At 40.8% G+C, this 27096-nt stretch overlaps 1 protein-coding gene across 2 annotated transcripts in view; it reads right to left on the bottom strand.

Annotated features, from left to right (window-relative positions):
• Nucleotides 1–27096, bottom strand: part of SLC4A4 (solute carrier family 4 member 4) — a 350735-nt gene that overhangs the window by 279208 nt on the left and 44431 nt on the right. For both annotated transcript variants that reach the window (XM_045079852.1, XM_045079853.1), the window contains exons 2-3: nt 23379–23452; nt 2188–2367 (exon numbers count right to left, since the gene is read on the bottom strand). In XM_045079852.1, the coding sequence (XP_044935787.1) occupies nt 2188–2367; nt 23379–23451 (253 nt within the window). In that variant the 5' untranslated portion in view covers nt 23452. The remainder of the gene's footprint in view (nt 1–2187; nt 2368–23378; nt 23453–27096) is intronic.

The following is a 27096-nucleotide window of genomic DNA, read 5'->3' as shown; positions in this document are numbered from 1 at the left end:
CCCCAAAAACCTAGAGTTAAATGCCTTTCTATACGTGGTGCAACAATTCTCACTTTCACATAGAAGTGCTCCAGGTAAACCAGCTACCAGTCCATCTGGTCTTCATGATAAGCAGTAAAGAAAATATATTTCTAAGAGGACCTTCGTATCAAATTGGATGACCCATTGGGGCCACCTGAGTGTATCAGTTGGCTAAGCATCCAACTCTTAATTTTGGTTCAGGTCGTGAAAAATGTACATTTACAAATAATTTTCTTATGATCACTGAACAACTGGGTCCTTAACAACAGTCTCTCCATAGGACCCCTTCAGAAACAGAGTATCCAACACAATGCAGTACGCCCCGGGGAGGAGACCTCAGAGGGTAAAGAGAACGGACAGCCTTGTTTACCTGATGTGCTGCGCGCAAGCTAGTCCCCAGCTGCCACAGAAACCAACAGGCCCCCGTGGTCGGCGCACATTTCGTCTCAGCATCTCTCTGATCTGCTTGTTCCCTTTCACCTCTCGAGTGTTACTGGCATTGTTCCTGCTGCCCTTCCTAAAAAGCTGGTACATAATTATCTCAAAAGCCCTTGGCCCATGTGTAAAGGTGAGCATCTCTCACCTTTTCACTATTTATAGTGACGATGCACTCTCGTTCAGACCTTGCAGAATGAGAGATGACTTAGAAACAAAGGGAGGGAGAGAGCAAGAGATCACACACACACACACACACACACACACACATACACACACACACACACTCCCCAGGGAGAGACCTCTGGTTCGGCACAACTTCACCAAAACAGATAGCAAACAGAAATAAACAGTAGTAATTTATTTGGAAAAGGGTGTAATCTTTTGTTCCTGCAGACTATTAACTATGACCTTTTTAATCTGCATCTCAAGGACTTTGCTTGAAACGGATCCCATGATTTCAGTCAGTATAGGAAGGATTCCTTTCAGACAGGCTTTTCCCCAACAGTCTAATGAAAAGTGCAGAATTCCTATCTCCTGCCCTTTGGTCCTTTCTGTCCCACATTTATTCTAATATCTTGCAGTGCGAATTTTGTGGTCTGTCTCCGCGCTTTCCTCCCACCGTGGCTCTCTAATCCGGGGGTCCATCTGCATGGTTCCTCTCAGGACAGCACTTCACTAGCTCCTAAGCCACCTGCTCCGTGTCAGTAGTGAGAGTATCCGAGATTCACAGATTCACATCCCCACGCTTCACACCCTCTTTAATTGAACTCTGTAAATTCATGGTTCAACACTCGTAAGCTGTTGGTTCTAATTCATGCTCTCATCACCTGCGGTGACTGAGCGGGACCTTATCTGTGCCACCCAGAGCGCATTTTATTGCGGGCTCCATATTTCTGTGACTGCAGCAAAAAGATGAAGCATGTACAGAGCTCTGCCAGCATGAAAAGCTGTCACTATGGAGCTCCTGTTGGGGAATCTTCCAAAACTGGCATGTGTTTCTATTGCTTCTCCCTTCTTCACGTATTCATTCTCACTTCAGCCACAAAGCTCCCCGGATGGCCAAATAATCTCCACATGCAAAGAAGCAAAAGCAACAAATGCATATCCGTGCATACACAACGCACCCTATCAAACGAAGCCTGGGGTGTCTGTCCTCTGAGCTCTTGTTACCCTGTTCTTAATAACACTCCTATCCAGTGTCTGATACTTAATGTTCAACATTTCAAGGACTATATTGCTCTACGTTCTTCTCTGATTCACAGGATGCCTGTCTACTCTTCCTTTTCAAATCATCGACCTAGCCCAAAGCCTGGTTAAATGCCATCTATAACACTATCAACATCCTATGTATATATAGCTCTCACCTTGACCCACTGTCTTAAAAGAACCTATTTCGAAGCCAAAGCAATCCAAAAATTTCTTTGAGTCTTCCAGTACTATTGATTACTGTAGTTAAATACCGTGTATAACACTCGGCCCTATTTCACGACTCAAAATGTAAAAACCACAGACATGCCTAAACTTTTTCAGATCTTCTCAGAATCTTACCAGATCTCCTAGAACAACCTGCTAGGACAAGAAAAGAGTCCCACAGACATTACCCTTCAAGAGGAGACCATCTCAGTATGACCGCGCCCCTCCTCATTCATCATAAGATCCCGAAAGGTGTCTTTCCCAAGAATGTGGGAGTAAGACGGAGAAGCGCAGAGACGCCCAGGAAGTACTCACTGAGGGGTTTCAGGATGCTGCTGCTGGACTCATCAGCATTTTCCACATCTGACTTATCAGAGTAGTTCTCAGAGATTCTTTCTTTTTCCTTCTTCTCTTTGTGCCCTGTCTTTCTCTTGTGGCGTCTCCTTCTCCTGTAGCTCTTCGGCACATGGACCCCAATATAGATGGTATGGTGGCCTGAGAAGGTACAGAGATCACCAGTCATTTCAAAGCACATTCTCTGCTGCACAGAAATTTCACAAGCTCCTCTGGTCAGAAGGAAATGTCTATGAATTCATTACCATTTTATATTTGACAAATAAACTTGAAAAAAAAAATCTCTTCCCAATTTTCAGGTCGCTAGAGTATAATTCAATCTGTTGGCAGGCACCAGGATTCTGCGAGGGTGTACTCCAGTTCTATTCAGATAGACTCCTTTTAAAATTTTAGGGAAACCAAAAAATACCACGCCAGAAATCAGGAATCCTTGATTCTGGTCATACCTGGGTCATCAATAAGCTATTTGACCTTGAGCTTGTCCCTTAACCATTCTGGGCCTCAATCTCATTATTTGTGTAACCACAGGCTTACCTCGGGTGATCCCAGGAGACCTATCCGGTTCTAACCCTCCTGAGTCTGTGACATACGGAGCAGGGAGATGAGAAAGGAGGTCTGGGAGCAGCAAAAAATAAAGATCTAACTCAAAGTTCAAGAAGTCATTCTGCTGGGCATAAGGTTTTACGTTCAAACTTTTTTTTTCCTTTTTTTTTTTTTTTTACCAAATCAGCAGAATAGAGACTTAGAACTGGGACAAATTGAGAAAAAATAAGACATACTTGGAGAGAAGATTTTAGAAATACTCAAATGTTCACACTAGGAAACAGCTAAAATGAATGTCAGTTACAGTGCCATTCTCATTTTTCTTTTTTCGTTTCCAAAAGTTTCTAAAAACTGGTTGTTGCAATGATAAAAATAAACCCAGCCCAGCAAAAATTGCCTTGAAGAGAAGGGCATGAGGAAAAAAGATTGTGAAATGCTTTTAGTTCTCTAGATGGAAGAAGCTGCAAAACTGACAAGTGATATTATTTTTACAAAATCTGATAAGACGGGGGGGAAAAAAAGAACTCAAAGTTCCACATCTTTTTCTTTTCTTTTTTTTTTTTTTTTTTAATCGGGAAACTTTAACTTTCACTTTATATACGGCATAACTTCTGAATGTGGGAACCACCATCTCGGAAGTAATGTGAAAACTTTCTTTTCTTTTTTGAATAGCAAATTAGATGAGATTATCTCACCTTTCCCACTTCCTATTCTATTCTAGAAGTACTCCTTGATGACCACTTTACCACAGAGAACGCCACAGAGAATACGACACACCTAACGTGCAAAACTTATACACGCAGTATGTCTAATATAAAGTGCTGTGAGTTACTTTTCACAGGAACTCATCAGGCATATCTAAATACAGTATAATTCACAGGGGTGTTCCCTTGAATTGGAAGGATTAAAACAGTTACATGCTCCTTTAGGCGAGAGCTTCCAACTAAGGAATGCAGATCCCTAAGTGAATGGGTTAGCATTCCAAAAAAAAAGTCTGGTATTTGGAATGAAGTTGGAGGCATCTATATAAAGTATGAAACTCCCCCCAACACACAGAGACACACACACACCAACTCAACTATTACAAAGCACAGTGAAATTCTCCTCCCAGAATGAGTGCCAATGAGAAATTTATCATGTCTAACCATTTGCAAGCAAATTGTTCTCATGGGAAAGCTATATTATACTAGGAAGTAGGAAATGTCTCAGAAACAATGTGAATTAAGAAACAGTGTCAATTGTTTCCTGTGCTCCGGTTATGGAGGGAGACCTGCCGCTTTGTCTCAAGTCACACAATGTATGTAAACAAAGCCAACCAATTTCTTTAGTAAATCAAACACTGAGAGCTTGGTTGCTTTCATTCAGGAATTAGGAAAACGTCATGAAAAGAATTAAGAAGCTAGAAAATTTAAAAACCTGTCACATTAAATATTTTCTACATCTTATTAAATAAAGGCAACTAAGCAAAAAAAAAAAAAAAAGGCAGTGATGTTACATTAGTCATACTGATATTACACAGAAAGATTGTTTTAATTTATTTATATTTATCCACAGTGTCTTTGATAAGTCATTTGAAAGATCGTTTCTATGGGCTGATAGCATTTTAAGGTAAGATTTCTGACTATAAAATGTTGTTGTCAACCTAACCAAAGAGAATGATTCAGAGAGAGTGAGCTTTCAAAGCCCACAGAGAGGAATATTCCCAACCTGGGACCTCACTGGAGTGACAACACCATAAAAATGGTGCCATTTTATTCATACCATGATCACATGCCCTCCCACAACCACCCCCCTCCCCCATCACCTTATGAATAAGATGCAGCTTATCCCCATCTCCCTTGGCTGCTGCCTCAGGTGCCCCCCCAACACGCACACACACACCCTTCAGTCACTTTAACACACATTTGCACACAGGTGGGGAAGCTCTCTGATATGATGATGCTCTCTGGAGCCCAGATACCAAGCAGAACTGTGGTTCCTTGCAAGACACCCCAAGTTTCAGACATTTTATCGGCTTTATTGAGGTGTAATTTACATGCATAAAATGTACTCATTTTAAGGTACAATTCATGACGTTTAGTATATTTATGGATTTCTACAACCATCACCTTAATTAATTTTAGAATATTTCCACCAATCCAAAAAGATCCATCATGCACATGGGCAGTTGTACACTTTCTGTTCCCACTCCCATTCCATAGAAGCACTCTTAATACTCTCAGTTATGGCCTCTGGGAAGCTACAATTCTGTGGTGCCCACATAGCTGTGAGCTTTTTTGTGGGCATCCTTACAGCACAGCAGAACAGAATATTCCCCGACTAAAGAAGATACTGCTTTCCAAGAGCTGCCAGAAGAAATCATGACACTGGGCAAAACTCAAAGCATCCTCCTTTTCCTCTCACATGTTATGGGTAACTAAATTTTCCTTTTCTGTCTTGGGTTCGGGGAGAAGAGAAAGAGCATCGTCCTGCGGTTAAATAAACCTTTAGGAACTCAGGGACGGGGCTTGTGTTTCCTCAATTACTTCTTAGTCACTGTCCACTTCAGATTCTGCATCCGTAAGAGGACAGCAAGACACCTTGCTCTGGAGAGCGAAGGGAAGGCACGCTTTCTCAAGGTGGTGACCACGTATTTCATAAGCCGTACATGCCGAGTAACAAAAATACCAAAAGAAAAATGAGCTCGAATGGAAGACTTGCTGTACCCACAGAACACCTGTCTTCAGCAAGCAGAATTACTGATGAAAATACACTATTGTTGATGAGACTCTCATAGGTGGATTCCGATATTTATTTTCAATAAAATATCTTAACCTGTCTCAGAAATATGTCATGAAGACTGATGGCTATTTTTAAAATTGCAACTCATAAAAATGACAGCAAGCACTTACGAAATCTACAAAGGTTGAGGGTGTAGTATTATTTTACATATAAAGTAAAAGATGAGAAGCTTGACAGACAAGCCTTCCAATCCAGCAAGAGTTTACAAAACCATAGATGCTAAAAGACTCGGGGACAGATACTTGCTTAACTTGTAAGAGAGTTTCAGACTTAAAAAATAAGTGTGTGTGTGTGTGTGTGTGTGTGTGTGTGTATAAAATAAAACCTCTCTGCTAGAAATGTCACCAAAAACTGCTTCCAAAATTTCACAGAAAACTTCTTCCTAAGGAGAAGCAATAATTTTTTTAAATAGCTATAATTCATTAAAAAAAAAAAAGGTACTTGTTTCAACTACGCTCAAAAAGAAAAACAATTAAGGTGATTGCTTTTAATATTATTAAAATAAAGTTTGCATTTTTGCTACTAAAATTGTATAAAGTAAAACTACTGGAATCTACATTTGATGTCATTCATTTAGGTGTGAGTCAAAGGGCATTCAGCCCTTGATTTGGCAGTGGCCTCAGTATCATGTGTTCAAATAAATACCCTGCATGCCTTTCTCTGACAGATGGTGCAAATTCCCAACAAACTCCAAATGTCTTGGGAATATCTCATAATCCATCCCACAGCCAGTACTACTGGGAAGAAAACATGGCTTTCCTAGTTATCTCTGGATGTCAGAAATTATCACGAGGCGATGCTTGTGTTTCCCATCCTTCTTCCTATCCTCACCTGCTCCACCTCAGCTGAAAGCAGAAGTGCTGCGATGCTATCATGTCCAATTCTTCCAATTCCTGAGATATTTCTAAATTCATGTCATTGATAGTTGCTATCATGTTTTCAGGCCAACAGAGAACTCTTACACTTAGTAACTCTGTAGTCATTCGAGTCAAAGAGGCTTTCACAGACACCACCAAAGACGACTTAGAATTTTGTAGAATTAAACCCATCAAACCAGAAGAGGGTTTTGCTCCAGCCAAACTCAAAATTCCATAAAGGACTGGGTACTTACACACCATATGCCTCTATATGCAAGACAGATCTATTAGCTCCTTTAGGAAACACATTACTGTGTTTACTGTACATATAGATGATAGTAACAATTTTTTGGATACTTAAATGTGCCAGGCTCTGCCTAGGTCTCATATCTATTACCTCATGCAATCATCACAACCAGACAAATTAAATACTTCTATCTTAATTGTATAGGCAAAGAGACCAAGGTTCAGGGAACTCACAGATACTGTCACCAACTAACTCATTAAATCCCAGAGAAGAAATAGCTCTCATGTGTCAATATCAAGGCGAGTACTTTATCACTGCATTAGTGGTGGTTTGTTAGTTTGGGTTGTTCTTGGTGGGGCAGGTGGGGGGTGGTTATACTATACAGTACACAGTATTTATACTCTTAGTCTTACAACTGATCACACTTGCTTCCTTGTGCTGCCTGCTAGAAATACAAGACACAAATCTCAGGCCAACCAGTGGCAGGTAGGCAAAGTTTCATGACATGCATTTATACACCTCACTCTTCCAGCTTTTCAACTATTATTTTCTCTTCACACTAAACCGCTTTTGGGATAAGGCAGTATACAAATATTTTTTTTAAAAGCTGAAATCTCCAGGGTGCCTGGGTGGCTCAGTGGGTTAAAGCTTCTGCCTTCATCTCAGGTTATAATCCCAGAGTCCTGAGACCAAGCCCCACATTGGACTCTCTGCTCAGCAGGAAGCCTGCTTCCTCCTCTCTCTCTCTCTCTCTCTGCCCGCTTCTCTGTCTACTTGTGATCTCTGTCTGTCAAATAAATAAATAAAATCTTTAAAAAAGAAACAAATAAAAGCTAAGATGTCCAAAATGCTTGAGGAGAACACAGGCAGCAACCTCTTCACCCTCAGCCACAGCAACTTCTTCCTAGATACATGCCAAAAGCCAGGAAAGCAAAGGCAAAAATGAACTATCGGGACTTCATCAAGATAGAAAGCGTTTGCACAGCAAAGGAAACAATCAACAAAACTAAAGGACAAGAGACAGAATGGGAGAAGATATCTGCAAATGAAATATCAGATAAAGAGCTAGTATCCAAAATCTATAAGGAACTTATCAAATTCAATAGCCAAAGAACAAAGAATCCAATTAAGAAATGGGGAGAAGACATGAACAGACATTTCTGCAAAGAAAACATCCAAATGGCCAACAGATACATGAAAAAGTACTCAACATCACTCAGCATCAGGAAAATACAATCAAAACCACAATGAGGTACCACTTCATACCAATTACAATGGCTAAAATTAGTAACTCAGGAAACAACAGATGATGGTGAGGATACAGAGAAAGAGGAACCCTCCTACACTGTTGGTGGGAATGCAAGCTGGTGCAGCCACTCTGGAAAACAGTATGAAGGTTCCTCAAAAAGTTGAAAATAGAGCTACCCTATGACCCAGCAATTACACTACAGGGTATTTACTCCAAAAATACAAATGTAGTGATCCAAAGGGGCACTTGCTCCCCAATGTTTATAGCAGTAATGTCTACAATAGCTAAACTATGGAAACTATGGAAAGAGCCTAGATGTCCATTGAGATAAAGAAAATGTGAACTTCATATAGATACACGCACAATGGAGTATTATGCAGCCATCAAAAATGAAATCTTGGGCACCTGGGTGGCTCAGTTGGTTGGACGACCGCCTTCAGCTCAGGTCATGATCCTGGAGTTCCTGGATCGAGTCCCACCTCGGGCTCCCAGCTCCATGGGGAGTCTGCTTCTCCCTCTGACCTCCTCGCTCATGTTCTCTCTCACTGTCTCTCTCTCAAATAAATAAATAAAATCTTTTAAAAAAATGAAATCTTGCCCTTTGCAATGAGGTGGATGGAATTAGAGGTATTATGCTAAGTGAAATAAGTCAATCAGAGAAAGACAATTATCATATGAGGTCGCTGATATGCAGAATTTGAGAAACAAGGCAGAGGATCATGGGGGAAGAAAGGAATAAAATGAAACAAGACAAAACCAGAGAGGGAGACAAACCATAAGAGACTCTTAATCTCAGGAAACAAAACTGAGGGTTTCTGGAGGGTAAGGGGGTCGGAGCGATGGGTGGGTTATGGACACTGGGAAGGGTATGTGCTATGAATTGTGTATGACTGATGAATCACAGCCCTGTATCCCTGAAACAAATAATACATTATATGTCAATTAAAAAAAAGATATGCTGTAAGTGTAAAATAAACACTGGATTTTAAAGATCAAAAAAAAAAAAAAAGCTGAGCTGTCAGTACTGAGGGAAGGGGTTGGGGAGGCTGGGGATGGCTGTGTGGCTGTGAGGGAGGGAAGATTTCTAGGCAAAGATTTAGACCTGCAGATTTAGATCTGTCTAAAGGATTGCCAGAGAACAGGTAAAATCTTTGCCATCCCCACACTCTCACACATATCTCTTACTAAGCACTAAGGGATGTTCCAAATTTAATTTTATCCACATTGTTGCTTCTCCTATAATCAACTGAATTTCTGTTTTCTCCAGTTCAAAGATTCCACAATGCTTGGCACTTTATATCATCCTTCTAGAACTAATCAGCAATATTCCCAAAATATAAGTCAAATACTGCCTTCCCTGACTTAGCTAAAGAAAGCTGATTTTATGCCAAGATGCCTAAAACATGCTGTATCTATTGCCAAGAGCGATGTAAGGGAGGGAAGCAAAATTAAGAGATATTTATTATTTCTATTTTAATTATGAAAAGAAAAATATAGAAGAGGAGGCAGAGCCGCTGGATGAGTGACAGATTCTAAAAAGATGCTATAGACTTTACTTCTTAAACCAAAACAAATGTCAAAGATTTTTTAGAAATAGAGGAACAAGAACCTTAAACAGAATCATAGTATCACGTCCAGATGCCACAGAGGCTGTGGGTTTGACACTTTGCTGGAAGGGAGGCGGGACAATGCGGGGAAGCGTGGGGGGTGGGGGGGCAGGATGGGCTAAATAAATGATGGCCATTACGGAGGGCACTTGTTAGGATGAGCACTGGGTGTTATAGGTAAGTGATGACTCACCAAAGTCTACTCCTAAACCAATACTACACTATATGTTAAATAACTTGAATTTAAATAAAATCCTGGAAGAATAAAATAAAGTTGTTACAGGTTCTTAAAAAAAAAAAAAAAGAAATAGATCAGCACATATAATGAGATACTTTAATAAACGAAATACAAATAGTTTGTCAGCTTATTTACTCACAAACACAGAACAGTGTCCATAAGCAGCTCTAATAAGATATAATCAAGGTAACATTTCTATAATTTACTGGGGCATAAATAACAGCTCATGAAAAGAAAACCCCTTTCCAAGGGCATGGAGTAATTTTGCAATTAACAGGGGAAAGTCAGACCTTGATGAAATGTCCACAGGGAGGGTCTGAATTTCAAACATATACCACTACACAAGACAAGGGCTGATTTCTCTTTTTGTCTTTTGGATAGGGGTCACTTTTCACATTAAAAAATAATAATAATAATGCATATGTTTGTTAATAGAAAATCACATATTACTTATGTAATTTTTATAAATAATTTTGAATGCTAATGACTAATCTCTTTTAATATTAATGCTACCAATTACACTTAAGATTAGGCATGCAAGGAAATAAACAGCCCAAGTGATGAAAAACAGGGAAATACTTTTCTTCCCACCAAACTACATGAGAATTTTGTCCACTGAAAGCCTCAGAGAAATCCTTAAGGCAACTTGAGGTTCCCCAAGCAAGACTGATAAGAAATCTCAGCTTGTTATCTGCTGCTTACTAAGTACAGTGCTTTTAATATTTAATATTTGATGATGATGATGATGATGATAACAATCTCTAGGCAGGAGCAAACAGCTACAGGAAAAACGTCTTGAGAGGGAGTCAAGCTTATGGTTACTCAGTTAACCTCCTGTCCTTGAAGTCAGTAAACTTGTCCACCTGTCTTTTAAGTGCTCATTTCTAGCAAAGTTCTAATAGTCCTTGGGTACCAGGATGACTCAAAGACCACACATTGAGGTTAAGATTCCATTGCAGTTACCATTACTAGTAGTTAGTAAGAGGCAAAAAATGACTAGCATGATAAAAAGTTCAAATTAGTGAATATTCACAAAGAAATGTAACTTTCATGTGTTCAGTGGTCATCAATTATTTGAAAATATCTAGGCTAAAACAACCACTTAAAGGTAGTACAGAAACCTGATGAATGAACAGCACTAAAAGTCATCTTATTTTTCATAAAGTACAGTTCTGAAGTGTTCCACGATCTCTCAAAAGTTGACTCTCCAAAGTAATTTTAACGTCACCCTAGTAAAAGCCCTTTTCTAGTCACCTGTAAGACATAAAATATAATCTATATGTATATCTATATCTCTATATTTATATCTATTAGATACAGGTACATATAGAGAGATATCTGTATAGTCTTCATACATAGGGAGATGCATAGAGAGAGAGAGAGATCATGTTTATGGACAGTCCAAATCAAATCACGTCAATAAAGCATCTCCCACCATGTATGGTACACAAAGGTGCCACACAAGTGTTGATTCTCCTTCTCCCTTCCCTTTCTGGGGGACGGAAATACAGAGCACGAATGCTCCTTACTCCCACCACACTTGAGCCCTGACACCAACTTGTGAAGCCCCTCTGCTCTCTAGGCAAGGCACTCATGAGGACAGAAGAGCCAACCTGAGACCAAGTCTAACTTGCCCCTCAGTGGGCTACTTTAGTCATTATATAAGGTTTAAATGTTCAACAGAGACAACACCCTCCATAACCTCAATCTTCCCTCACCCTGCCCAGAAACACAGGCCTGACAATCTCCACCTGCTCTGGGCAGAGTGTCACCCAGAGCCCTCACGCAGTAAGCGCCAACCCCAGGAGCTGTTGTCTTTTGGTCTGACTGAACAGGGTAGACTGCAACCCAAAGACTCGGGAAGGCCAACGCCAGGCAGGACAGTGCTAAGAGTGAAGAAGAACCACCCAACAGGAAGAGATGATCCCTCCACTCATCCTGACACCCCAGAACCCAAAAGGACCTGGTGAATTTTTAGTGTGCACTACACATGCTGTCAGACAAAAATCCACCTGTGATCCAAACCCTGAGAACTGGCAGTTTCCATTCCTTCTCTCATGGTCACCATTTGCACAACTGAATGGGAAGTAGGTTGGAAGAGAGAAAACAATGGCTAATCCAATGGTCATTGATAACTGGATTCACGATTGCAGCCAGAGAGGCAGCTGAGAGAGACACACAAATGTACACATTCACACTCTCATCCTACCCACATGGTCCATCTCCAGCTCTATTATGGCTTCCCTTTTCACACCAGCCTACGTCTCGGCTGGGCAATAGGAAGAACAGTCTTTAGTTGGTATAGACAGATAATCCACCGTAGAGTTAATGCACTCATAGCTAATTAGTTGTCAAATACTGAATATTCATTCACATAATTCCCTCCTCTCACAATGTAAATGAGATATGGATAATGCCATAGGACGAAAACAATGACCAAGAACTAGGGAAAGTGCTCTGAGAGACTTAAATTAGCCTAAGTAAATCCAATCCCAGAATCTCCATGGCTATGGTTTTCTACATGCCCAGCAAAGAGGACAACATTCACTGACACGGCAGCACATAATCATACTTCCAGAGCTGAAATGACCTTAAACATTACATGGTTCAACCTCTTCATGTACCAGCGAGCCAACCAAAGCCAAATAGCCAGTTAATAATACCAACACGGGGATTCTTGGAGTTCCTGGAAGGTAAGGTTTCCCTTACCGCTTTCCCACTACACGCACCACCACCATCCCCCCCATCTTCCACTGTCTGCAAAACACAGGGGAAAAAAAAAAAAAAGAGTCCTTTTAAGTTAGTAATTACCTAGAAGGAAGAAAGGCCTCAGGAATGCTCTGAAAATGTTTCTCTCTTACAATCACAGAATGACAAGTTTAAACACTTATTTATTTGAGAGAGAGAGAGAGAGAGAGAGAGCGCACGTGCGCATGTTGGGGAAGGGGCAGAGGGAAAGAATTTCCAGCAGACTCTCTGCTGGGTACAGACCCCCCACACACAACTGGGGGAGCGGGGGGGAGGGACTTAATCTTATGACCTTGAGATCATGACCTGAGCCCAAAACAAGAGTAGGACACTCCACTGACTGCACCACCCAGACACCCCTAGAATGACAATTCAAATCAACAACCCTTGGCTCCATAAATGGCCCCAAATACGAAGATATCTGGCTATGACATCTGTCCTCTACTGATCACCACTGATCACTTGATGAAACAGTAAACAAACTTTTAGTCTTTCCCGCTATGGGCTCCATTTCACTTAACCAATTAAAATACGTAGAATGTGCAGCCACTCTGGAAAACAGAATGGAGGTTCCTCAAAATGTTGAAAATAGAACTGCCCTATGACCCAGCAATTGCACTATTGGGCATTTACCCTAAAGATACAAACGCAGTGATCCAAAGGGGCACGTGCACCCGAATGTTTATAGCAGCAATGTCCACAATAGCCAAACTATGGAAAGAACCTAGATGTCCATCAACAGATGAATGGATCAAGAAGATGTGGTATATATACACAATGGAATACTATGCAGCCATCAAAAGAAATGAAATCTTGCCATTTGCGACAACATGGATGGAACTAGAGCGTATCATGCTTAGCGAAATAAGTCAAGCAGAGAAAGAGAACTATCATATGATCTCCCTGATATGAGGAAGTGGTGATGCAACATGGGGGCTTAAGTGGGTAGGAGAAGAATCAATGAAACAAGATGGGATTGGGAGGGAGACAAACCATAAGTGACTCTTAATCTCACAAAACAAACTGAGGGTTGCTGGGGGGAGGGGGTTTGGGAGAAGGGGGTGGGATTATGGACATTGGGGAGGGTATGTGATTTGGTGAGTGCTGTGAAGTGTGTAAACCTGGCGATTCACAGACCTGTACCCCTGGGGATAAAAATATATGTTTATAAAAAATTAAAAATTAAAAATTAAAAAAAATAAAATAAATAAAATAAAATACATAGAATGGTTACAGAATTTGTAGAGCTAAAAAGGATCTTAGAGGAAATGCAGCTCAAAACTCTCACCTTACAGATGAACAGAGGAGCCCGGAGAGGTTAAAGTGATTTGCTTGTGGTGAGGCTTGCGGCTATTCCACTAACTGGAAGAAACAGGGAAAGGGACCCAGACGTTCTCAAGGCAGCGCTCATCCCAAGAATGGAGAGCTTATGAACAGGTGAGGCCAAGCAGGCTGTTTCCTTTTTCCTCCTGCCTTTTCATAAGCTCTTCCAACACCTTTTATTCCCCTCCTCTCCGTTCTTCCCACTTCCTGTTCTTCTAGGTGCTTCTTCCGGTTCTCATCCATCGCTCTTTCCAAGTTCCTTTTGGCTGCAGAGGGAACAGACCTCGAGCCTCCACAAAATGGCGCGTAAATTTCCCAAACTTCTCATAGCAGAAACCCAGAGCCAATCACTCCCATGCACCCTTCTGTCCATCAGCAGTTCCTGGCAATTCAACTCATTTGTCTCTTCCTCTTTTGTCCCCAGTCTAGTCTAACCCAAAATCATTTCTCTGTCAAATCCTAGCAACAGTCTCCCCACTTTTATCTTTGTCCTCCTGGAATGCTTTCTCCAGGTATCAGCCAAAGGGATCTTCTTTAAAATGCAAATTTTCTCTAGTGGCTCCCCAGTGCACACGCAATACAATCCTAAATCTTTAGCACAGCATGAAGGGCCATGAATTAACTGGGACCTGTCCTCCTCGGGCCACTTCTGCTCTGTTCACATGGGCCAGCCATACCATTCTCATTTTCACTTCTCAAAGAGGCCTACCTCCTTCTCACCTCGGGGTCTTCCCCCATGCCTGCCTGTGATTCTCCCATTATTCTATTATCCTTTAAGGTTCAACTTAATGTCACTCTTTTGGAAATATATACCTCTCACACACACTCACCCGTGTTCATGATACACTCCTTAAATTATCCTATCAACCAACCTCATCCTCAGATAATGACTGGCTTATTTGACTGAACATTAACTGTGGCCCTAATCAGAATATGTTCAGAATCCTGTTCAAGGATACATATAAGCCTGGAAATGCAACATGTTGGAGTTCATATCTACAATTATACTTAACATTTTGATAAACTTAAAGCAAAAACAGGAGGAAAAAAAGCACTAGGCATCAGTTCAAGTTAGTAAGAAGAGCTAACATAGATACTAATCGACTCATTTGTTGACTACAAGGTATCAGTATTATCTTTGGTCTGAAACCGTTCTGGAATCCCAGCAACCACTGGCAAGAAAGCAGCAACCACTGGCAATAAATTAAAGGCAGGGAATATATCCAAGGGAGATCGTATCTTAAATTTATAGGGTTCATCCTGGGGATTTCAAATTAATTTACTTATACTCTTAACAAAACTAGGAGATAGGGAGGCACAAATACTATTTCTTTGTAGAACAAACTGACATTCATAAATTACATAATCTGTCAATGGCTTATTGTCAATATTGAAGTATTTTTTCAGGTACTGTCCAAGAACCCTCAGAGCCATGTCTGGCAGCTAGATAAGAAGATAAATTACTAACTGCACTTTGCATAAAGGAAATGTAGCCACATAAGCATGAGTGGCCTCATGTCACCCACAAAGGCAGGCACCAGGCAGGGCACAGCCAGAAATAGACGTAGGTTTTAAGACTCCCGGTTCTCCACTATGTGCTCTAACCCACGGCGCAGACTGAATGAAAGTACCTAAACAATCAGTTACTGATCTACTTTGTCGAATACATGTATCCATTGGATTCAATTATGAGCTTTCGGTCTACGTCCAAGACACTTTCTCTATTTTTCAGTAGGGATAGAATTACTTGCTGAAAACTGAACAATCCGCTGGAGGGGGGTTGGTGATTTAACTGAACTACAAATGTGCAGTTCTGTCCCTCTAATGCTTATCTGTTGGCCAATATCACTAAAATTCAAAACCTACTTTTTTTTCTAGACGAGCTGGCCTGCTAAAAGTTATTGAGCATTCCACCATGAAAAGAGTCCATGAAATAATGTCTCAAAAGGCTTAAGTAGGGATTATTCTCTTTTCAAAGTCATCATATAAAGAAAGGTGAACACATTGGATACAGCACTGCCTTCTCATTCTAACTCCACGGAAAGGTAAAACAATGCACGGGATTTAAAAGCTTTTGCAGCTATTCAGAGAAGGGAGTTATTTAAGTCACCCATACTGCTGATTCAATGCACGTCACTCACCACCACCCCTACCTTCACCTCATCCCACCTGGCAATCAGCAGCCTCAGGGGCACAGCCCTTGGAACCTCCTGGAAACTCCTGTCATGGCAGGTTCTCACCTCAGTCCTCTACATGCTATCAACTGAGAAAGTAAAATAAAATTGGAAGGGGAGGTGAACCATGAGAGACTATGGACTCTGAAAAACAATCTGAGGGGTTTGAAGGGGCGGGGGGGTGGGAGGTTGGGGTACCAGGTGGTGGGTATTAGAGAGGGCACGGATTGCATGGAGCACTGGGTGTGGTGCAAAAACAATGAATACTGTTATGCTGAAAATAAAAAAAAAAAATTTTTAATGTAAAAAATGAAATAAAATAAAATAAAATCCTCTGAGCAAGCTCACCACAGCAACAAGAGCGCCTCAACTGAGCTTTATTCAGCGTTATCCTAGTTTTACTCCCTCATCAGACCCAATTCTCAATTCCCCCCAATGATTCTGAATCTTCTGATGACAAAAATAGGGAAATATTTAGCTCAGGATTATTTCTATACTATTGCATAATCTCACTTAATTGGCACCTAAATTACATAATAACCAACAAAGAACAGAATTATTCTAGTTCATGCTGGGTGGAGAGGAGGAATATATACATCTCACAGAAAATATGTTTAGACACGTGATAGATATAGATATATCATGACCCCTGAATCCTCTTCATTGGTGGGAAAATACCATACACTTAAATCTGTTTTCCAGAAGAAGCAAATTTATAGGCTTCATTAGACAATGGGCACACACCTGTATTTTAACCTGTACACAATTATACTTAATATGCCTCTTCTTGGAAAAGAAGACAATTTTACAAATTAGGGCAATATGTATCAGACCAGTCTAACCAAGAAAATCAGATCTCACACCCAGAGCTTAAAGGGAACCAGAATGAGACCAAAGAGAAACAAGAGAGCAGGCCTTGGGAAACTTAGCTGGATCATTCTGCTTACCTTTTCCAAGACAAGAAGCAAAAGATAAGTCTGGTTAGGAAGGCAAAGGATAGATGTTGGTACAAATGAATCAAGCAAATAAAAAACACTTGGACCAGGTAGAATTTTTGGAACGAAATTATTGAAAATTATTGTTGAAATTGTATCATCCAGAAAGAGAAAGTATAGAAAGTGGTGCAGTAGAAAGCCCCCCTGTTCCCAATGCTAGGTGCAGCAGCAACATAGATTCCAGTAATTATCAAAGACAATTCTATGGGAAAGGGCACATTCTATTACCCCATTTTACAGAGCAAGAAACCCAAAATCCAAGCTGCAATGTGCTCCCTTCACTTATGTAATGATTCCGCAACAGATGAGACAAAAGTTTTAAAACTTATATTCCCAAATGGATGCTTAGCAACTCAGCTTTAACAATTGTCCTAATTTTAAAAATGAGACAATAGGGGCACCTGGGTGGCTCAGTGGGTTAAGCTTCTGCCTTCTGCTTGGGTCATGGTCTCGGGGCCCTGGGATCGAGCCCCACATCAGGCTCTCTGCTCAGCGGGGAGCCTGCTTCTCTCTCTCTCTCTCTCTCTCTTCCTGCCTCTCTGTCTACCTGTAATCTCTCTCTGTCAAATAAATAAATAAAATCTTTTAAAAAATAAAATTAAAATTAAAAAATTAAAAATGAGATAATAAAAAATAACAAACAATATGTCCCCAAAATAAGGATTAAACAATATGTTTCAAAAATATGACCTCATAAAAAGCTTCTAAAAAGAAATTCAATCTACAGACAAAATTGCTGAAAGTATATTATTCCAGAAATTCTGGATCCTTATAAAACACAACCCAACTACCAAGTTCAATTTCTTCTGGTTTACTGTGGAAAAAGAATGTAGACTTCTAGGACAGAGTGTGTCTTCAAGAGAGTTTCAGCCCATACTGTACTGCTTGGCAAAAACCCCTATAATTGGAAAACTCCAGGAAGGAATGTCTGATTCCAGTTTCAAAACCCATGGTATTACCATCACTGTCCCTTGAAGTTAAAGAAATCTATAAGCCAATATTTAACTTCACTGATGCAGCAGGTATCAAATAGCTCCTGAGCTAAGCCCTGCCTGCTTGAGGGACTCTGGCGGGCTTCCAGCTGAGGCCAGGATGAGAAAGCAGCAAGGCACCAAGAAATGTCTAGATGGCCACAACCTGCTCTGGGAAACCCATGCTGCTGTTCAAATATCAACCCTTACACACCTCGTCATGTTTCTTTAAAGCTCTCCAATGGGTGGATACAGGTTTCTTTCAAGAAGCCTTTTCCTTCAGCAATATTTGTGTGAGTGTTTCCTCTGTACACACAGGGTCTGACAATCCGACTTAACAGCAGAGAAGAGGTCAGCAAAATGCAACCGGACACTTGCAGCCAGTGCTCAGAATAGCCCCAGCTCCGACTTGGCCCCTCCCTTCCCATCCGATAGGTTTTCATTCACTCCTTCTCGGCAATTACGTTTTTCACCATTGTAATTATTAAGAAATGTCCACCCGGCCCCACTTTCTCTTTACAAGGCTACCTCCCCCAATACACATAAATACGTCATCATGATATCCTCTAGTGAAAAAGAGGGTTAAGTCATTGTGATCTCATGTCTGTAAAATGTTAAGATCCTGACCTCCAAAAAGACAAACATCACCATTTCATTAGTTTAGTTTCTGTCTTCAAAAGACAGTGTAGGAGGGAAGAGAGTGACACAAGCATGTTTAAGGGGCCTCTTTTACCTATCAATATAGACATACAAACAACATAAATGTCAATGATGTCTTCAAAATCAGAGAGCAGCCATAGCAAGACGGGACCTTTCAAGGCTATGTTGTCTCATTTGACTAAGAGCACTAATGGAACCAAATTTCTGACTGAAACTTCAAAGACTTCAGAGGATTATATAAAATAATTCTGCATATGCTTTACTTGGTTTATGTTATATATTCGTGTATTCAATTCTTCCTTTTAACAAATATTTAGTCAACATCTACTCTGTTCCAGACCCTGCTCTACCTCTTTACTTCTATTTCCCTAAAAATAATCCTCCCATAAACTCCATGGATTTTTAACAAATCTCGCTCTTAATGTCCATCAGTAGACATGGGAATTTGTAAAATTATTCTTCCATTTGGACAGATGGGAACACACTTCCTTCTGGACTTGGTTTTCAATGAAAGAGGAAAACCACCACAATATATCATAATAGCTTTGAGAGCACTGATCACACTTCAGAAATGGAGACACGTTTCAGCCCATATTGTCTTGCTGTATTTTATGCTTCCTGAGTTGCTGGTTAGACTTGATGTTAAGAAAAGGCCCCTCCTCATAAAGTCAGAGTTGCCAAGGCTTGCTGGGAAGTTACCTAGCCCAACAGAGCCAAGGCCTTATCTCAAAGGATAAGGTGGAGTTTGCTCTTTTCCCCTATTGCAAAATATGAGAATATTAAGTAATCTGTTTATATCATACAGATCCAAAATCTTGGCTGGCTTTTTTAAGGATAAAACATCCATAGGATTTCCTGTTTGGAAAAAGCTACATGAGACTCTTTCTTCCGATCTCAGCCTTGGTTCACCCAGTAAAATTTGGCAATTTCCCCTAAGTGCATTTGAAATGAAAATTTAGTGTTATACCTCATGGTCAGCATTTCTAGGTCATTCTGATAATGTCAGTTTGTCACCTACAGACCAATTCTGTAGAAGTGCCTGGTCTGGGGCTGGCATCTTTTGGTAGAGAAACAAGTATGAGTATCTGAAACTGTGAAATTTTTAAGTGAATTTATCTACAGTAACCCCTTTGTGACTAAAATGTTAACTTTAAAACTATACACATATACAGATACATTGATATAAGGTAACCAATGCAAGAACAGATAGAAAAGCTTCTCTTTATTTTAAAGATTGAAATTGGTATTTGCCTGCCTTTTTTTAAAGAATATCTCTTCAAATCATTAACTCAAATGCACATGAAGGAAATTATGTGAAAATGAGGTTTAGGTCTTTAAATATATCCCACATAAATTCATTATTTAAACAGAAGATGACTCCTCTTCTGACTCACTCTATTCTTAGTGAGCTTTGCAGTTGATGGCTTTCTATCGAGTTTTGAGACCATGGATTAAGCATCATGCCACCCACTGAGAGTAAAGTTGAACCAGGTGAACTGAGGGCGTGGCTGGAAGTCTCGGGCTCTCTCCCCTTCACAGAACTACAGCAGTAGAAGGAACTGTGTGAGAGCATCTAGCTCTTCTCACCTTCAGGCTGAGCTGACTCTGATTATCACAAATTAAGGGACCCTAAGAAGATTTTTAAAACATGAACACTTCAAAGTAACTAAAGCTACTATTGGACCTTAGTCATGCTCATAATCACTTAATAGGAGAATATCTTATTTGTGCAAATTATTTCAAAAAACAAAATTTTGTTTTAAGTTTTCTTTTGCCAAGTGTGCTGCATTATGCTTCATGTTTACCCTGGAAGCAAGAGAAATTACTTGGATAAAAGGAAACATGTGATAATAGGAATGAAAGGTATTCTAGCTCCTGCCCTTTGGATTTCTGATCCTTAAAAGTGGAGCACTTACTTCTGCCATAAACATACCAGAAACTCAACTACTTCAGAATAAGATAATGGCTTGCTTTACCTCCAAATATACCCTTCTTTATGCAGTTAGAAACATGAGATGGACTGGCATCCTTGTGGAAAACATTTTCGCTCATACTATGAATCTTTATCAGATCTCTTGACAGTTTTTATTCTCAACCACTAAGACCACAACTAAGCCATAAACCTTCCATTCCAACTTCTTTATACTTCACCCAGAGTTACTATAAAATTGAAGGGATCCCACCCCCACCAGATGAAGCCAGGTGAGAAAAATGGGAGGGTTGACTCAGAGGGCACTAAATTAGAAATAAATAGTCCTTAACTATAGTTCCAAGGCTTGTACTGGAGGGGTGCCTGAGTGGCTCAGATGGTTATATGACCGGCTCTTGATTTCAGGGCAGGTCAGGATCTCGGGGTCCTGGGACGGACCCCCACATGCAGCTCCATGCTCCGCATGCATCTGCTTGAGATTCTCTCTCCCTCTGCCCCTCCCCCTGCTAACCCAGTTGTCTAAAAAAAAGAAGAAGAAGAAGACTTGTTCTGTAGAGGAGACTGCACTGTTGGATATTCTCCACCAAATAATGACGCCAAAAGCAACCCTCTTTTAGGGTCTCAAAATGCAGTAACAGGCAACTAGCTAAACATGCTTCGAAAGAAGTGTAATCAGCCCAGTCTTCCAATCAACATGAAAGATAATCTTAGAACAGAAGTTTTATCAGAATACAAAAATATACAATATCCATGCGGCAAGTTTCGTCATCACAAACCCGAACAATTTTACAGATGTTTCTACCATATTTTGTTGTCTTTTTGTTTTTTCTTAAAGAAACTTGACTGTAGATTTGTCTGCTATTCATTACATTGTTATTTTAATTTTGTGCTTGAAAATCAAGGGAAGTACTTTAGGAAATAAACTTGTTAGTCAAAGTCTCAAGAAACCCATGTACAATATCCTATCGCAGGAGAGTGCTGTCAATCCTAAGGATCCTAAGGACCTTACGAGTTCAAGAAGTGATTTACATCTCCTGTGAACTAAGCTAGAACATTATTCTCAAGGAAAACACACACACACACATACACGTACGCTCACGCACACACACATACACACACACAGAATCTCATTCCCAAGCCTTCTCACTGATTTTTTCTGTCGCTACAATATTTCTTACGTTCATATGCTATAACTTAAAGATTCTTATCTCCTCTTTGACACTGGGACAGTGACAGAGTCACCACAATGGAGACTTAACACCAGGGGCACAAGAACCTTAAGACACAAGTTTTACTATTTTGTTTGCACTAACTTGACATTTTCCCACAGTCATGCTGTAAAAGCGCAAGGAACCCATAAAACAATGTGAAGTAAAATACTGTAGTTTCCTTTTTCCTAAGAAACTTAGGCATCAAATTCTTATTAGAGTCAAGAGCATAAATGAAGGAGAGAGAGCAGCGGGGGCTGAGGGTACTACACGCTCAGAAGAAACTTAGTAAGCAAAAATGAGAAACATCATCATGGCCACACTGTGCTGACTATTCCAGGAGCGACAAGAAGGCATCACGTGCCCAGGACCCGGGCTCAATCTGGTTGAAGAATCACTCCAGAACACAAACTACCCACCTTCTTTCTTCCAACCCGTCCCCCACACTGGTCCAAATTTTCGGTAAGCAGTTAAGCGTTTACCAAATGGCACCGATCAGATTAGAGTTTCCAAAACACATACGAATTGGCTCTCGGGTGATTTTAAAGGAAAGAATGTAGAACACAGTTCACTTGCAAGTTTCATTTAACTTTATGAGGACTGTCGATGACTTTGATTATTTTTTTTAAATCTCATTGTAAATATTAATTACATCTTGTATGTCTGCGATGCCTTCAATTACTTTAATAAACATTAATTGAGCCCTGTCTTCTCACTATCAAATAAATAGTATTATGCACACATGACTGATAATTCAAGAGACAAGAAAAGAGGGGCATGCTGAAAAGCATAATAGCACCAACTAAAATTTAACTCTTATTTGGTTTTTAACAGGCACTGAGCAACATTAACAAAAGAGGTCCTGGAGGTTTTTTAAGTTAAAAAAAAAAATCTATCACTTCCTAATGAAAACTCATCCACGATCACCCCACTTTATAACCTCAGTTTATACCCATTTTTCCTGCAACAATGATATCATTCTCCTTCTGTAACATCTGTTTCCCCTGTAAGCTGTAAGAAAGGTATTAGGAGATGCTGCCAAATACATTTATATAAATCTAGCAGCTTCTTTGAGTTAGTCATCACAAGGTGGTAACTAACTGGCAAAATATTTATTTTTTTATTAATTTTTTATTTTTATAAACATATATTTTTATCCCCAGGGGTACAGGTCTGTGAATCACCAGGTTTACACACTTCACAGCACTCACCAAAGCACATACCCTCCCCAATGTCCATAATCCCACCCCCTTCTCCCAAACCCCCTCCCCCCAGCAACCCTCAGTTTGTTTTGTGAGATTAAGAGTCACTTATGGCTTGTCTCCCTCCCAATTATTTTTGACAGAAAGGCACGAATAACACAGGCACCTGCTTCAAAAGTAAGATACCTCCCCCCCCCTTTTTTAACCATGCAGGACCACACCGATTCAGATTCTGATGGTCCAATGAAGTTCTTAAAATTACTTTCTGTGTGGAAGCAAAATGTGCAGACTAATAAAACCCTATAGAAACGCTTGAGTTTTTAACTTCAAAAATATAAGCTCTATGAAATGCATGAGTGCTATTATCTACGAAGACACAGGTCTATGAATACACACTTTCCCAGACCCACAAAGCTCACCTTCTACTTCTTCTTCATCACACACATGCTTAAGGAAGGAAGCCCCTCTGTCCAGGACAGCTTCATCCTCCATCCTATAGTAATAAAAAAGAAAAAAAGAATGCTCAGACTTCTCCTGGAGCGAGCCACCTGAAGTAGCCCAGCTTCTGGGCAGGTTAACCTGCAGGCTGCTGTTCATGTTAACAGGGCAGAGGCTCTCTTCCTCCTGTGTCTGCTACTCCTTCACGCAGCTCCTCTCATCTGGTGCTTGAGAATACGCCGGTCCCACATAGCTTCAGTTCTAACCTTGAGAGGGCACCCACATGGACAGGTGAGAGAAAACCATCTCAATCCTATAGGCTGGATGTTGGGGATTCTCTCTTTGGGATTTGCAAAAAGGAAAAAAAAAAAAAAAAAAAGATGAAAGCAAGGGGGAAAAAAAAAATACCAAGAGAGGAAGTTTGGTTTGTCTGGAGTGCTCGTGACGATCGTTTGTGGAAAACCAGCTTCAGTGCTTAGCTCTTTAAACACCCACTGCATAAAAATGTATACCCTCACACACACACGCACACACATGCACACCCACCCACACACAGAAAACGACAGGGAGGTAGGCTAGTGCACAGTGGGAGCCTAGCTTCCAGCCAGCCTCTGAATACCAGCACAGCCCAGGATTCTCTGTTGAGTGGCAAGCTTTGAGTCACATGTTGGCCTTACGGAAATCTGACATCTGGGGATGATCCAGCAACCCGGCTTCAGCCACAGGCACATCTACACACGCCACCCATTCATTCATTTTCCTCGTTCTTATCACACGTCTCTATGTAGATCTGTCCTGTTAACTCTTCCCTGAAGGGCACAAAGTTCTTCAGTCTGTAGCCACATTACGCGGTCCTCCTGTCTCCTTACATAATAGGATCTGCTCTGCAATTTCATATGCTAAATAAGACCTCAGAATCCATCCAAGTAATGACAGCGTTTTTACGGCCTCCTGATGCCAAACATGTTTCTTAGTTTATAGGAGGAGTTAAGGTCTATTTCCATAGTCTGTGACTTCTTTTCATTGCATTAACTTTGACATGCAGAATTCCATGAACTCTATTTATAGTGAAAGCAGGAAAAAAAAAATCCCGAATTGCTCAAATGCTGCTTGTGTCGCACCGGTCTAGAAACAAAGAACTTTCTCTGGAGACAGCTGCTCTATGTCATACCGTACAGAAGCTCTGCCAGAGAACCAAATGTTCACGCTGTATCCGATTCGTCCAATTATATGCTCAGGCACTGAATGTTGGAAGTCTGTTTTCCATATTGTCCGTATAACTTATTCCTGGGCTTCGGATATCTGTTATAATCTATGTGGATATGCACTGAATTCACATTTTCCTCTCTTCTATTTTAGGAGCATATCCATCTTGCAAAGCAACCATCTGAGCGTAAAAAAAAGTTGGAAGCTGGGTGTCAGGTAGACCTCCTGGGTTTTAAAAATTGAGCACTGCCACTGAACATATGTATCACCTAGAGCGAAGTATTGAACTCTGGGAGCCTCGGTTTTTCCATCAATGAAATTGGGGGAACAGTATCAACACTGCAGGACTGCTTTAAGATTCAAATTAGGTGACATACTAGAAAACACTCTGTTTTGTGCTTTGCACCTACTACCTGTTTAATAAAGGTAAGTTTCCTTCCTTGATTCTTTCCTTCTTTCTTTTTACCCTAACCTTTGCTGGTGGACAATGCCATCGAGAAACCCATTACCTTTTCACGTTTGCAAAAAATCTTCTTTCAGGGATATGGCTCTTATACGCAATTTCATCCTGATACATATCTTTTTCCTTCTCTATACTCACACTAAAAATATAAAACTAAATGCAAATAGGATATAGATCAGCTGTCAAGATTATAGTAGAAAAGAAAATGCCTTGAAGATTTGAGCAGTCAAGTCATTTACCAGCTTCCCTGAGCCTCAAGATTCCCATGAAGATTAAATGATACAACACATTTACAAATTCAACAAATATTTAGCATCTCCTATGTTCCAAGCATCCCCAGAGGGAGGGGGAATATGTTCGTTAATAAGACACACAAAATTCCTAAGAAACTAATAATAAATAGATGAACAAGTTCTTAGATAGCACTGAGTGCTCTGCACAAAATAAAATGAGGCAGGGGGTTACTTGGCATGAGATGGATTAGAAGAGGCTTCTGGAGGAGGGGACAGATGAGCAGAGACAAAAATGATGGGGAGGAACTAGGCATTTGAAGATCTGAGGCCAGAGTGTTCCACACAAAGGGAACATCAAATGCAAAGGCCCTACGGTGGGCACAAGCTTAGCATGTTCCAGGAGGGAAACGAGATCCATGAGGCTGGGCAGAGAGAAGGTCACTGGTCGTTGACAGCGCTGGAGGAGACAGGCCCATGGAGGCCGTGGTAAGTAGTCAAAACTTTAGGTGTTATGGGAGCCACTGAAGGATTTTTTGTGTGTGTTTTGTTTTGTTTTATTGAGGTAAAACTGACATACAACATTGTATTAGTTTCAGATGTACATGATTCAGGTTTTGCGTATCTTGCTAAACGATCACAATAAGTTTAGTGAACATCTGTCCCCACACAGTTACAAGATTTTTTTCCATGGGTTGAGAACTTCTAAGATCTACCCTCTTAGCAACTTTGAAATACGCAACACAGTATTACTAACGCTTGTTAAGATTTTCAGGTGGAAACTGACCTGAGCTGTTTCACCTTCGTGAAGAACCACTCTGGCTGCTATGTGAAAAGTGGATAATCAGGAGATCGAAAAAATGAGGAAACTATCTTAGGAACCCAGGGAAGGCTGTGGGAGAAACAGGTTTGGGGGAAGGAACCAACAATTTTTTTCTGGCCACTTTATGGTAGAGATGCTTATTATATATGGGAAAAAAAAAAAAAAAAAAACAGCTGTCAGGTGTGCAAGTAAAGGTCCAAGTCTGGAGCTTGGGAGCCCAGGGCTGGAGAATGCACAAAGCTGGTGACCTGCGGCCATTCCTAGAGGAGTTCATTCGGGAAGAAAACGTAGAAATTAAGGGGTAGACCTAAGCCCCGGTGCTGGAGCATGTTGACATGTATAAGCAGAGCAGAGGGACAAAAGCAGGGGGCGGCAAAAAAAAAAAAAAAAACCAGAGAAGAGTGATGTCAACGAAGGACAGCTACGGAGAGGCTGGGAGAGATGGAGACAGAGAGGCAAAAATTCACCTTGGCAGTATGGAGGCCACAGGTGACAATGAGCGGAGGAACCTGCAACACGTCAATCACGGTGCTAGACACACAGAGGGCATCCATTCGATCCAGTCCTTTTCTCTTTCCTTCCCTCATTCCCTCATTCACTCCATAAATATGGACTGAGCCCCAAAAAGGTGCCAGGCATACTGCGAGGCGCTGGAGACACAGTGATGAGCGGGACGGACGGGGCTCAGGTGCAGTCACATCTGCCTTCTCGAAGACTACCCCTCGCAATCTGGGAGAGGAGGTCCAGACGGCAAAGAAGTCTTCAGCAATGCAGCGTTTGTAGACCTAAATAAGATGGCGGCTTAATGGGGAAATTTTTCTTGAAGACTTCAGAAGCACAACAAAATCCTGGAGGCCTGTACGACCACACGGACGTCAACAGTACCATCTCCTCTTTGGAAAGCAAACAGTAGGTTTGCCCACATTGCTCCTCAGCACGAACCCTGTCCTGTCTTACCAATCTACAGAATTCAACAC

This window comes from Mustela putorius, unplaced genomic scaffold (assembly GCF_011764305.1).
Source record: "Mustela putorius furo isolate JIRA1106 unplaced genomic scaffold, ASM1176430v1.1 tig00000430_pilon_pilon_pilon, whole genome shotgun sequence".
In the NCBI taxonomy this organism is placed as follows: Eukaryota; Metazoa; Chordata; class Mammalia; order Carnivora; family Mustelidae; genus Mustela; species Mustela putorius.
This window is presented reverse-complemented; position numbering and strand designations above follow the sequence as displayed.